Raw genomic sequence first — 15,340 nt, forward strand, 5'->3', positions numbered from 1 at the left:
GTAAAGTATCATAATAATTATTTTTACCTGAATAGACTTTTAGCAATGTTTGCTTTTGTATTTCCACGAAGAACCAATCCTAGAATCAAAAAGTACAAAAAAATAACAAAAACTAGAATAAAAGTGTGTATTCTACCTGCAAAATGTTTCCCTTCTCCTGAACCACTGCCATAAATATAACCTCCTCTAAAATAAAAATAAAATTTTTTTAAAATAATTAAAAGTGAATAATGCTGAACTAAGTTCTGGAAAAGGGACCGTGTAAAGTGATACTTCTGATATTTCTGATATTTCAAATGACTTTTGTGCAAAGGTGGCAATTCCCTTTTCACAACAGCACCATTGACATCTTTGTCTAATCAATAATGTGAAAGATATTGTCGTTTTTCTAGGTTCGAAACATATCATGATGTTTCATACATTTGTCATGCGTAAGCAATTTTAAATAGAAGCCACAATTGAAAATAATAGTTTTCAAAATTGTAAACAGAGATATCTAATTCATACTTGAATAGACAAAGCTTTTAAGGGAACTCTTGTAAATCAGACCTTGCGATCTTTGCATTGAGGTTCAGTTAAATTTACGCTTACAGTCTCTTTTAAAATAAAACTGCAGAGAAACGGTATAGAAACTATACAGTTTAGTAGCTAGTACCTTATGTTAAGGGTAGAACTGCTGTCTGTGTCAATACCATTTTGAGAACAATTTCTAATCTCAGAGTTGAACAAATTAATAGTGGATCCCTCTTGAGCTTTTATTCCTGAAATTTAAAATCTTTTTGGCACAATTAAAATTGGCAAACAATATTTCCTTGTATTGGATTTGAAAAAGTAATGTTGTGATTTATTTTAAATTCGACTTTTGTTCTTAAAAATATCTTAAAAAGGAGTATTAAGCTTTAAATAACATTTTTTTTATTTGTAAATAAGATCCTACCTGTTGAGCAGTTGTAAAGCACACTGTTAGATAAGATCACCGTAGATTGACTAAACAATTCAGCTATAATTTTTTTAATTTATTAATTAGGTCGGACAGGAACTGAGTTTTTGCCACAAACATAAATGTTCTAACTCCTATATCTCTGCATCCGGATTTCAAACTTAAATTATTTTATCTAACAGAATTCATAGTTTGAAATATCAAAGGTCACCGACATTGGATTGAAAAGAAATAGGGATAGGAAAATCTGAGTTTGTGGCAAAAACTCAATTCCTTTTGGTCAAAAAGCTGTAAAAATGGAAAGATCTTAGTTAAGCTTATTATACTTGTTGTCAATAAGGATTTTGTCAGAAAAAAATGACCTAATAATATTTACATTAACAGTCCCTTTAATTTGTTATTATCTACCTGTTAGAGAAGATTGGAGAGTTAAGCTTGATGTCGGAGAAAATACAATTGTTGATTAGAAGACGTAAACTTATATCTGCCACCTGATCAGATCCCTAAACACAAACTTTTTACCACCTTTTGACCAACATTACCGACCTATGATTCCCCCAACAGAGGGAGGATAGGTTACTTAACGTCCCTTGGAACAGTTAAGTAAAATAACCACCCGTTTTGCGAAGTTTTTGGGTAAAAATTGGCGCATTTTCATCTAAAAAGTCGATAAAATTATGTACAACTACTTTTTCGGGAAATTAAAAAAATTACTTAACCACAGGTTCCTTAGATCAATTTTATCTAATAAACATCCCTTGCTGCGCTCTGAATGTTTTGTCGACAAAATTAGTCAAGGAAACCCTTGGTAAAGTAAAATTCCCTTAACTTCCCTGTAAACAGTTGAAAATAATTAATAATAATTTCATTGTTGTGTTGACCCATAGGAGTGGGGTGGGGGTGGTGGTAGAAGATTTTTGTCTTTGTATTCTTAAAATGATGTACCAATTTTCAGAACCTTGGTTGTCAGTAGCTATGACTGAAAAATCATGATCCGCTGTATCTGTACCTGGAGAACAATAATCTGTTGTACTTTTAACTGGAGAATCATGACCAACTTTATCTATACCTGGCGAATCATGATCAGATGTATCTATACCTGGAGAATTGTGATAAGCTTTGTCAATACCTGGCGAATCATAATCACCTGTATCTATACCTGGAGAATCATGATGAAATTTGATATTTTTTTCCAAAAACAGAGGGTCGGAGAAAGTCGGCCCGGCGCCTAAGACTAGGTTCCCGACTCTAAGATTCTACTCGGGTGATAAGCTTTAACTTTACCTGGAGAATCATGATAAGCTTTAATCTTACCTGGAGAATCATGATAAGCTTTAATCTTACCTGCAGAATCATGATAAGCTTTAACCTTACCTGGAGAATCTCTGGATTCTGAAACTCTAGTTCCAGCAAGCTTTGATAAAATGCTTCTTCTGCTACTAGTATTCCTCCTGACTCTTCTGTGCCTCCCACAAATAAACTATCCCTAAAGATTTTAGATCATTTCACCAAATTGATCTTTAATGATTTAACTAAGATTCAAGTATGTATAAAGAGTTCATGCAAAAATTCATTACTCCCATTTATCGTGAGATTAACCTTATATGCGCTTTTCAAGGTACTAAAAAATCTAGGAGTTATTTTTTAAGATCGGCTTGAAAAATTGAACATGTAAAGACAAGATTTTTCGTAATTGTTTTCCAAAAATAAATTTTTCCCCCCGAAAAATCATTTGTTTTTAGCAATTCATCAAATATATAAACCTAAAAACATGTGCCGATGGCGAAGATGTCCGGTAAATTATTCTGAACTTATTTATATGTTCGCCTGTCGCCATCGATTTGCCGGAGACTAAATGTTTGCAGGGATGTTTTTTAGATATTTTTAGATCTTGTAGGAAATCATAATTTCTTTTTATTAAATGTACAAATGAAAAATCATGTTTTGAATGATAATGATTCTTTAAATGGTTAGTCTCTAAAAACTAAATTTTAAATTTGAAACTGCCTTTCCATAATTTCAAACAAATCACGGGGAGCTGTAGTATACATTTGAATTTCCGAGCCGGGTCAACCTTTCCGGTCCAAGTTTGTACTGTACCTNCTTCATATAGGTTGAATTTATTTTTACTAAAGGGCAGAGGTGCATTAAATAGAAATAATTTGAAAATGTTCAGATTTTCAAAAATATTTTTAACAGTTTTTTTTACCTTATTGTAATGCTTTCCGGTGAGATAATAAAAATATGAGATGCGCTAGATTTCATGATTTCTTCATCAGTGTCAGACTCAGGCAAAACATCAATCTTGTTTCTAAAACATAATAATCTTTTTTTCGGAAAATTGCAAATTCAAAAATGGAGAGCGTTAGGGTCAAGGTAAGGAGGTGTAAGATGGACAAATTAAAAAAAAAGTTCCATTCATACAATAAAGAGTTTTGCCGTTTGCACCCCACACCTAACTTTTAGAATTAAACATTTTTTTACTGTTTTATAGTACAGTGTCCCAAAAAACATGGGAATTCAGTGACGAATTCGATATCGTCTTTGTTGTGAATAAGCATTGTAATGCCTAATTTCAAAAGCCATAATATTATTATGTCTGCTAGAGTAAATTTTATGAAAAGGGTAAAAGACTGCAAAATGTGTCTATAATGTCTCCACAAGATGAACAGTGAAGACGGACAAGTTTACTCTGTATACTGCAATTTTCTTGTTTTACTAAGTTTAACCGTATGCAGTCAAAACATAAACAAAATGTGAACATAGCAGACGAAACTCTTACAGATTACAGCTTTCTCAGTAGGAATCACTATACTAAATCAAAGAATTATTTGAAAAGACGATATCGAATTCGTCAATGAATTCCCATGTTTATTGGGACACCCTGTATCTTGTATAAAAGCAAAAATTAATCCATACCTTAAACAAATATTCAAATTGTTACTTATAAGAGACAAAACATTTTTTCTTAGTTTACCCTTTTTTCAATTTTCCTTTTTTTAAGGGACTGTGAACATAATTTCAAGTAGATCTTCATTTTCAGAATGGCAGGGCCGATACATTATGGTACTTTTAAATCCTTATCTGAGTAACAATGAGGAATATATAAATGTTTTGAATTTGTAAATGTGTTAAATTTTGATGATTTACTTCATTGTTTCTGTAGCATACAATTTATATGATGCTTGTATATAGAAAACAAATGTGAAAATTATATATTTTTATTTAGAAAAATGAGGATAGTTTATTCATTGTTGATCAAACAAATGTTCCAAGGGTACCGGTGTGAATCAGATACACATCTCAATAATAATTGGAGGTCTCGTGAAGTAATGTTATTTTGTTTAGACAAACCATGGTTAAGGTTTGATAAATTTATTTTCGATAAAATGAAATTGCCTGTGATATGGGGATAAAGAGTTAATCTCTTTTTACAACTTTTATCAGATATCAAAATACTCAAAATATGAAGCATTTAATTGAAAACTTAGAAAAAGTACGTAAAACATAAAATTGAAAAGGAGAAAAAGAACATAAAACATAAAATTGAAAAGGAGAGAAAGAACATAAAACATAAAATTGAAAAGGAGAAAAAGAACATAAAACATAAAATTGAAAAGGAGAAAAATTATACTTATTATTGATCAAAGCAGTATAAAAAAAATCCGTTTTATGTGACTTAAAGAAATCTGTAGAATATTATTATAAAACGTAGAAAATCTATTTTCAGTTCCTTACTCTATTTAAATGAACAGTTAATATTGATGTATTAATTTAGCTATAGTTTCACTTTTTAAAAACTATATTATGAATCTTTAAAAAATTGTTGCTTACAGGAAAGTTTTCATGTGAAAAGAAGCATATGAAATTTTTAGTCCTGAGATTTTATGTATTTCATGTTCCAGAAGTTAAAGATTTTACTGAACAAACGATTTACAAAACAATCGTTCAGCGAGAAAAAGAACGAAATAGATGTAAAATTAACCATAATTTTAGGAAAAAACGACATAATTTTTTTATGAACGATTGAAAAAAATTGGTCGAATTCAACAACTATGAACGAAGGAGATGAAAAAAATATACGCGCCCATGTTCCAATCTCTACTCCTAATCCACCACTTGCCGAATCTCTATTCCTAATCCACCATGTTCCCATCTCTACTCCTAATCCACCATATTCCCATCTCTATTCCTAATCCACCAATTTCCCATCTCTAATCCTAATCCACAACGTTCCCATCTCTACTCCTAATCCACAACGTTCCCATCTCTACGCCTAATCCACCATGTTCCCATCTCTACTCCTAATCCACCACGTGCCCATCTCCATTCATAATCCACCATGTTCCTATCTCTACTTCTAATCCACCAAGTTCCCATCTCTACTCCTAATCCACAACGTTCCCATCTCTACTCCTAATCCACAACGTTCCCATCTCTACGCCTAATCCACCATGTTCCCATCTCTACTCCTAATCCACCACGTGCCCATCTTCATTCCTAATCCACCACGTTCCCATCTCTACAAGCTAATATTTGTATTTAACAATTCACACACAACTTTTCCTGTTATGGCTTTTTCTTGTATGAAGTTTTATTATAATTTGTCAAATTTGATTTTTCAAATCTAAAGAATACTCATTTTCAATAATGATTGTTTAGCTAAGAAATTACTAAAGTTTTAAAAGAAGAGAAAGATGTAACTGATAATTTGATAAGTAAAAGAGATAAAGATTTTTTTACCCTAAGCCATAAAAAATAATGTTTTAAAATAGGATTAAATGATATTTGTTGTTACTGACCTGAATTGCAATCTTGTCATAACTATACCACTACCCTTTGTTCTTTTCCCGCCAAATATTTGAAGAGTTGGATTTCCTTAAAATTTGAATAATGCTATTGTACGTGGGGGGAACCCCTAACCGCCATGAGCCTCCCAGATTTGCTATGCAGCAGCGAGCCTCCGCTATGCAGTGTATATTTCATACTAAAAATTAAAAAGTGTTTTACGAGAATTATAAAGGGAATACGATTAGATTTGAATAAATTTTTGTTTTAATTTTGATACCCTTTTTTTGAAAAATTATGCATGTAAGAGAAAATTCATGTATAATAAAGTTATTGATCAAAAGAATTATCTAAATTTTAAAAAAATAAAAGATAGAAATATTTCTAAAATCAACTATTTTAACAAATCAAATCGAATTCATTTTAATTTTTGATTTTTTTCATATCTTCCTTTTCGCCAAAAGAAACTTTTTAATTTTTAGTATGAAATTCGTACTGCATAGCGGAGGCTTGGTGCTGAATAGAAAATCTGGGAGGCTCATGGCCAACTGTACAGATGGGACACATAACACTATTAAATTGGAAGACGACATGAGACACGTAATTACAAATGACCCTCTATATTCGATGTAAAACGGTATCCATTAAACCTTTGTCTGATCAAGGACATATAAGATATAATACACAAATTTGTAAAAATTTATAACTATTCGAAAGTGGGATCTCTACTAAAGGGACAGGCGTGTTTATGCATTAGAAAAAATGAGGAAAATTAACAGAATTGAGGATGCCATTCTCCTTGTTACATATTATATCGAAAAGAAAATAAAGAAGATGGTACAGCTGTAAATCTGACATGCCATCATTAAACGAAGGGTCACTTAAAATTACGTCTTCAGTTGCTTTTAGTTCAGATCTTAGGATTCAAAGTTTTGCGACATTTAGTGTTTAACCCTATAAAGGCTGAGGGGTCTGAATCTATATATAGACGGGGGGAGGGGGCGGCCCATACGCCCCCTTAGAAAAAGGTCTTAGAGATCAGGTATAGGGTTGAAATGCATGTTCAAAGCCCAATTTTTCAAGGTCAGCTCATTCAGGGTTGAAAAAAATGCCAAAAAAAGATTTAGAATGTAAAAAATATTTTTTGTTTTGTTTTAATCAAATACTAAAGTGTGACGCATGTTTCTTCATCCAGTTTTCAATGGCTTTTTAAAAATATAGTTTTCAGATCAGTTTTCATAAAAAAGTTATGGGCTATTTTACTTTTTTTTTACTCAGACCGGACTTTTCACTTCCCTGTACCCTACCCTTTGCATAAAAAAAATTTAGAAAAAATCCTTTACATTTTTTTATTAAAATTCAACAAATTTCATATAATGAGAGTGATAGAGTAAGGGGCGCAAAATGCCCCCCCCCCCGCTTGTTTAGGGTTAAGTCTGCTGAGCAATTTTGTAAGGAAAAAAAGATTTTACAAATAGTTGCCTTTACCTTTACTAACGATGATGCATCCTCTTGAGCTTGCACCAATTAAAGAACATTCGGATGTTACATTATAGCCCTCCTCTCTACCAAGTAAATAAAATAAACATTATAGCCCTCCTCTCTACCAAATAAATAAAATAAACATTATAGCACTCCTCTCTACCAAATAAATAAAATAAACATTATAGCCATCCTCTCTACCAAGTAAATAAAATAAACATTATAAACTTTCTCTCTACCAAGTAAATAAAATAAACATTGTAGCCCTCCTCTCTACCAAGTAAATAAAATAAACATTATAGCCCTCCTCTCTACCAAGTAAATAAAATAAACATTATAGCCCTGCTCCTGGATATTATAATACAATCTTTTTCATTTTTTAACAAATACACTTTTTGTACAATTAATCCAAATATTAAAAGACATCAGAAGAGTTTTTAAATGTCGGCTTGAATAACTTTGTTTAGAATTATAATATAAGGATTTTATATGTAAATTAGCGCCCAGCTATATGAAGCTGTTTAATAACAACGTTTTTCGTATTTCAGGGCTATTAATTTTAAAGCAATTTTGACAACTTGGGAATATACAAGACAGCATCAAATATAAGTTTAAGGCGACATTTTATAAATTCTTCCGATGTCTTCTTATTTATGGGTTTAACTGTATATAACCTATTTTATTGTTTTGTCATATAATATCCTTCTTTTCTAGAAAATAAAATAAACCTGTCATAATTTCTCCCTTAATTTTTTCTGACATATATTATTACATTTCAGAAGGATTGCTGTAGAGAAATTTCTTCACTTTTTTAGACAGTTTAAAATTTTAGATAAACAGAGTTACCCTAAAAAGATAAGATTGATATAAGAAACATGGTTTGGAATTTATTCAATTATCAGAATACCAACTTCAACCAGGTTAATTCCAGGTCGTCATTTCTAAGGTCTTATTCTTTGTGGGTAGCACTGTATTTAAGATTTTTACTGGCATTGAATCGTTTTTTCTTCCAAAGAATCATAGTAATTATTACTGTTTACCTGTAATAAAACCCCTTTTCAATAAAAATTTCATCTCCGTCATTTGCGGCATTCAACGCTTCTTGAAGATCATTGAAATGCTGGTCGTCTTTGATTCCCTGCACATTCACTATTATATTTGCTCTGGCGCGGCATCTTTGCGCTTCCTCGCTAGTGGCGCCATCTGTGTCAAGCAGAAACTGTTCAAAGCAGGAGAAATAGTCTGATCTCTTACTTAACATTTTCATAATACTTCCAAATAAATTTAATTTTTTTGAAATATCAGGGTTGTAAAAATGTAAGGATCTGGCCGGATAATGGAGTTTGTCGTCACATCGTGTCTGCCGCTTCAGTAATTATAAATTTGCGGTACAGTCTAAACTGGGACTGCAAAAGTTGGCCCAGCTCAGATGTTCAAATGTACACCAGTTGTGCATACGGTAAGTCATCAATCTTAGAAAGACAAATTTTTTTCTTTATGCTTTGTTACAAAATTTATTCATTTGTTTAAAAAAGACTTAGTTTAACAGTGATACTAATGATTCATAAATACTAAAGTTTTTTTTTAGAAATAAGGTTTATTTTGATCCTTAGTAAAGGATTTTAATGCTTTGTTACGTAAAATAATTTGTTTAGGTTAAAAAAATTAAAGATTAATAAATTCTATGAAAATAATATATAGAAATGAAATGATCTAGCCGGATAGTGGAGTTTGTCGTCACACATGTCTGCCACTTTAGTAATTGTAAATTTGCGGTACAGTCTAAACTGGGACTGCAAAAGTTGGCCCAGCTCAGATGTTCAAATGTACACCAGTTGTACATGCGGTAAGTCATCAATCTTAGAAAGGAATTTTTTTTTATTTTAATGCTTCGTTAAAAAATTTATTTATTTGTTTAAAAAAGGACTTAGTTTAACAGTGATACTAATGATTCATAAATACTAAAGTTTTTTTTAGAAATCAGGTTTATTTTGATCCTAAGTATGGATTTTAATGCTTTTTTACGTAAAATAATTTGTTTAGGATAAAGAAATTAAAGATTAATAAATTCTATAAAAATATTAAACAGAAATGAAAGATTATGTTACTTTTGTCAAAAAATAATCTTCTTTTTATTTGCTCTAATTCAAAAAATCTGGATAACTCCAATCTAATAAATGTAAATTTATAGAATGTTTCCTGAAGGGTATTGGCCATCCTGGGTCTTCAGCTATAGATGAATTACAGGACTCAATAGCTTTCCTTAATATTAGCAGTTTAATGGGGTTCTTCACTATTTTCACAGAAATAAAATTAAGCAAATAAAGAAAGTGAGAAATCGTCTTTAAATTCTTATTTTTTTCTCAACCTGATGAGGTTTAGACATCTTATATTTCAACCTTTTATCAAAGATAAAATTGTCAAAGTTTGAAACAACAAAGATCCGCGCCATCAGGATGTTTACTTATATTTGCATTATTATCATTGATTTGTACATATTATTCATCAATTTTTATGTGATAATTGATTAATACATGTTTTAAAGGATTATTGTTTACATACAATTATTGGTCTCAAAAACAGATGCGTTCTAGATTTTTAGCCTTTTAAAAAGTGCATTTTTTAGGTAAAATCCTTATAAATTTGGCACAGGGGGCGAGAGGGGTTCGTCAATGAATTTTTTTTCTCTTTACTATCGTTTAAACCTTGTAAATTGGGCCTAATATCCTGAAATGTGCTCGGTCCCCTTTCCACAGATATTAATAGCTTTTTTCACTAACTAACCGTCGTTTTTTTATAATAAAAAGTATTGCTTGCAGGTACAATGCCCATGTATTGGGNTAACCTTCAAAATATACTCGAAATGTACTTTGTCCATTTTCCAAGATTTTCATGAAAATTCAAACATTTTTACATATCATTTATTTTAAAAAATCCTCAATTTTATCATTGAAAATTCGTAGTCTTTGGAAAAGAGAACGAGCACATTTTCGTCCCCGCCCCCATTTTATAAGAATTACCTACTAGGACCACTTTTCAGCGCAATACAACGATGTTTAGTGTAGGCTAAAAAGCTAAAAAATACATGATAGTACATCATTACCTTGGATTACATAAACCTTCATAAGCCAGTGCTTGAAACATATACAGTGCACTAAAACAGGATTAATGTAACAAATATAATCTAAACCAGAAAACTGTTTAATAGGAAGACGATACGAAAAGCAATACTCAAGTGCTGAAGTGTATGTGATGTTGTAATAAAGCAAATAGTTTTATCAGTATCTTATATTAAATCACTTATTAAATAAAATGGGTCGGCAGACTTTCTGTGTCTCATGCTCATTGGACTATTTTAGATCCTAACTTGAGTCTAAAAGTCTAAAAGTCCTCTAAATCAAATTCAAAATTTACTTTTTCGGCATGGCAATGAATCTTTACGATGGTAACTCTTTAAATCAATATAACGAAGACGACTTTCGATTTCAATTTTGATTTATATCAAGCTTTTAAAAAGCATGGATAAAACACACAAAAAAAGAAAACCTGTCAATTAAAAAATGTTTCTTTTTGATTACTTGTAAATTGTAATTCGATAAAAGCTAGAACAATTAAAACTTTTTAAAGAATTTGGTCTTTATTATATGATTTAAAAAAAACAAGACATCCGTATGTATATGTTGCCTGTAGCCGGCCAAACGGTTGGATCGAATGGGCTGACATTTTTTTTTGTGGACACTCATGGGTGGCCGGGGGTGTTATAGGCTAAAAAAAATTCAGCTAGTATAATATAATCGCTTACCACCGTAGTAAGCTTTAATTTAATTATTCAAAAAAAATCCAACCTAAGAGTTGTTTTTTTATTTTGTGTTCTTTTATAAATCATGTACTCTCCGTAACCCGCTAATCCTTGTACATACTTGGTTACATCCTGTACAGTATACATGCATTTCTTGCTTGTATTGTTATTTTATAATGCTATCATACTTCTAACACGATTACGAAGGAATTATGTATTTTCCACAAACTTTTCAACCCTTTTATCTTTTTAACCAAATGTCGTAGATCCAGATATTTCAAACTGCGAATTCTGATATAGGGTGTCCCAATAAACATGGGAATTAAGAGACGACATAAATATCGTCTTTTATTTTCGATAATTGTCAAAAAGTGCAAAAAAAGATCGAACGTCTAATATGCTTTCCAAAATGTGGTCAACCTTCTTTGTATTTTTGAAACTGACGAAGATATGAGACATTTTAACATTATTGTTGATTTTTAATTAACTGTGAATCCGGACAAATTTCTGTCTCTGTTTGAAGGCGTTGTTAAATGTTTGAACTGTGATACTACAAAATTATTGTTAAATGTTTTAACTGTGATACTACAAAATTACTGTTAAATGTTTTAACTGTGATACTACAAAATTACTGATAATGTTTTAACTGAGATACTACAAAATTATTCTTAAATGTTTTAACTGTGATACTACAAAATTATTGTTAAATGTTTTAACTGTGATACTACACAATTATTGAGGTTTGAACTGTGATACTACAAAATTATTGTTAAATGTTTAAACTGTTATACTACAAAATTATTGTTAAATGTTTTAACTGTGATACTACAAAATTATTGTTAAACGTTTGAACTGTGATACTACACAATTATTGTTAAATGTGTTAAATGTGATACTACAAAATTATTGTTAAATGTTTGAACTGTGATACTACAAAATTATTGTTAAATGTTTTAACTGTGATACTACAAAATTATTGTTAAATGTTTTAACTGTGATACTACACAATTATTGTTAAATGTCTAAACTGTAATACTTCAAAATTATTTTTACGAAATAATCCCGCTTGAACAAAGAAGTCGTCATTTAGTTCACATGTATATTGGGGACACCCACAAATAATTTAAAAGTTTAAAATATCAAAGACTTACACCGTCAGGTTGGAAAGATATAGGGCTTAGGGAATTTGAGTTTGTGGTAAAGACTTAATTTCTTTGATAATGAAAAAGAAATGCTTTAAGATGTTTTAATAAATATTTTTAAAAATTTTCCCTCAAAAAATCTCATTAAAAAAATGGGACTTTAACATGCAAAATTGCATGCTTTTTTCAATACTTTTGAAACGGACTGAACAGGAAAAATGAAAGGGGGTATAGGCTATAACAAGCTAATCACTTTAGCTCTTGATCGCATGAAAGTTATATCTGATGTCCCTTTTTAATATATCACATAGATGCAGACAGCTCTGAAAAGCTGCATCAAGTTTAATATATCACATAGATGCAGACAGCTCTGAAAAGCTGCATCAAGTTTTAAACTTAGTTACACGCTTAAAGTGTCACAACGCCTTGACTTTTGATTTTAGATAACTAAATTACTTTTACTTTTCGTTGCCCTAGACAAATGTACATTTTAGAAATATTTAGAATTATTTTAGAAGTATGCGACACTTGCTTCTAACTTTAGTTTTTAACAAGAAATTGCAAAAATTCTCATCAATTTTTGAGTGGGAGCTTGCGATGTTTCGATGACTGTGATTTATGGAGAAAAATATAAAATAGCGACGAAGGAAAGATAAAAAACCCCATCATCAATTCCGTGTTCAATAAATGCATTCCTGAAATAATTTCAGCGCTTCTCTGAATCTTGAAGTTCTAAGCTGATGAATAGCAGTTCCAAACCAAACCTTGGCATCGGCGTCATGCAAACTTAATAAAAATAGAAAATGAAAAATAATGCCATATTATGAACAATACTAATATATTCAATAACCTTGATTATGATCATAATAATTCATGGGACATTAGTTCCAACACGATTTGGCCAATTATTAAGAAATTGACCAAATTTCCTCAGTTTACCATTTAGGAGTATATAAATTACTCAATCCAAATCTAGTAGAAAACTACTTTATTTGTTCAAAAATGGAATTTTATTTGAATTGCAAATAATAAAAAAAAACGGGAATTGTTAAGAAAATAAGATGTGTGTCTAAAACGCGACATATTTGTGAATGAAAAAGGAAACCTTAAAAAACGGTGTAGATTTTGAAAGGTTGCTAAAATTTTTTTTAAAGAAGTTTTTCTCAGTAAGGGACGGGGTAACGGGATCCAGTATGAAATATATTACCAAACCATGCTTTCCATAGACACTGAATCCTCATGTTCTCTTCTGCTCTCTTCAGCAACCTAAATCATGCTTTATTAAATACTCAAGGTCTGATAAAAGCACTACAATCCAGCCAGAAACCTGATAATAAGAAATGGAAACTTATTTCTGATCAAAACTGTGAAAAATACTGACTTTTTAAGGTACAAAAGTGTTTTCTTATGACAATTTCCGCGTGTTTTTGCAGAAGAAATCCTTTAATAGAGAAACCACAATTAAAAATTATAGCGGTTTCAAAAAGAAAACTAATATCACTAAGATCTTGTCAGGCTACAGTTGTTCCATAAACGTGCTGGGTCGACTGGAATCTACACTAGATATACATATTATTCATGGTGTTAGGCATTCTCTGGTGTGTGATTTCCCAAGTGACAATTTTTCAAGTGGCAACTCCCCAAAGGTTAGATTTGGCCTTCTCAGGCGCTGCAGGCTGCAATGAGAGCCGAGCGCTTTGGGTAGGATAGTTTAGGGGACCGAAAGCTGTGACTAGAACATCAGGGGCCGAGCACTGGAGCTAGAACAAACTTAGTAGTATTAAAAGAATTTTCGGTTCCTTTTTAGAAGCTGAATAGTTTGATGAGAGGCTTTACAGTGCTTCGCAGCACTGTCGGTTGCACCACGTGAAGGCTCTCTCTTGGCAACCTTGGTAAATCCAACCAGCCTTCCCACTACCAGCCTATAGACCCATCCTATCGAAGCCTCTAATTTCCTTGGACTGGAAGAATTCGAAGATCCTGACCCAGGATGGAGCTACAACAACAAAAATTGCACTTATGGGAAGTTGCCACTAGGGAAATTACCCTTGTCAAGTTGCCACTAGGGAAACTACCCTTGTCAAGTTGTCACTAGGGAAACTACCCTTGTCAAGTTGCCACTAGGGAAACTACTCTTGTCCAGTTTCCACTTTGGAAAAAACATTTTATTATACCTTTGTATCCAATGGAGTCTCCTGTATGTCTAAATGCTTATATTCCTGCTTCCTGCTTAACTTCCTGCCCTTCTGAACCAGAATATTCCGGTTCCGTTCATTTGGCTTCTTGTTCAAAACCATACTAAATTAATTATATTAATTTGAAATTTTTTTTATTGACTAGGCAATTTTTGTAAACTGTACTGGTTTTTGCAGTAAACATTTTCGTAGATTTTGAGGGCTTTTCCATGTTCAATAAGAAAATATCTAAATATATTTTTTTGTTTCGCAATTTTGAAGTACCGGACTGACAGCTAGAGTAATTTGTACATTGAATAATTTGTACAGTTCAGGTTAAAACTATAAATAAACGGCAAAATGGACAGTACACAAATGAATCATCCTTCTAGCAAACAAACATCGTATTATATTTACCGACCTTGTCCTGTTCAGTTTTACTCCTTTACTTCCTGTATTGATCAGCTGATTTGTTCACAGCTGATAACTGATTTCAAGGATTTTCTTATTTTTGTCTTGGATTTTCATGAACATTACAAATTCTTCATTTTTATCACTGCAACAAAAAAATGTTTTAAATGAGAAGAGTTGTATCATTCTATAATGTGTATGAAGTATACTGTGTATTTGAAACTGTTTAGCTGTAGACCCAGCTAGCCGTGAGCAGGTCAGCTTATTACTGAGAAAGCCAATACAAAACAAGGATACTTTACATACACACCACCCACCGGTCAAACAATCATCCCTATAACAATTCTTTCTCATTCAACATTACCATCCTATTTTATATAAGACAAATTAAATAAATATATATCTTTATTTTCTGAAAAAAAATCTTTATTATTATTTGAATTGTGTAAGAAAGAATTCATTTTTTTAACTATAAACTATAAACATGACAGTTGATAGATGACTTTATAGTCACGTTTGATCTTTGAGATAATTTTTGGGATTGATTTTTAGCCTAATTTTGCAAATTACAATTTGTTTGTTTATGTTTTGACTGCATACGGTT

At 31.4% G+C, this 15,340-nt stretch overlaps 1 protein-coding gene across 1 annotated transcript; it reads right to left on the bottom strand.

The window, feature by feature from the left end:
• Positions 1–27: 27 nt before the first annotated feature.
• Positions 28–15,014, bottom strand: LOC111697497 (uncharacterized; the record flags this gene model as incomplete). The annotated part of the gene is made up of 17 exons (XM_023467524.1): positions 14,747–15,014; positions 14,326–14,449; positions 13,359–13,417; positions 12,847–12,937; positions 11,056–11,141; positions 10,314–10,364; positions 9,410–9,472; positions 8,251–8,463; positions 7,217–7,293; positions 5,743–5,818; positions 3,150–3,251; positions 2,315–2,426; positions 1,349–1,443; positions 938–987; positions 656–761; positions 137–186; positions 28–79 (listed from the first exon to the last, which is right to left on the bottom strand). Coding segments are annotated over exons 2-17 (1,406 nt in total), but the record flags the coding sequence as incomplete, so codon positions are not given.
• Between the last annotated feature and the right edge of the window lie 326 nt (positions 15,015–15,340).

Source organism: Eurytemora carolleeae, unplaced genomic scaffold, assembly GCF_000591075.1.
Source record: "Eurytemora carolleeae unplaced genomic scaffold, Eaff_2.0 scaffold240, whole genome shotgun sequence".
In the NCBI taxonomy this organism is placed as follows: domain Eukaryota; kingdom Metazoa; phylum Arthropoda; class Copepoda; order Calanoida; family Temoridae; genus Eurytemora; species Eurytemora carolleeae.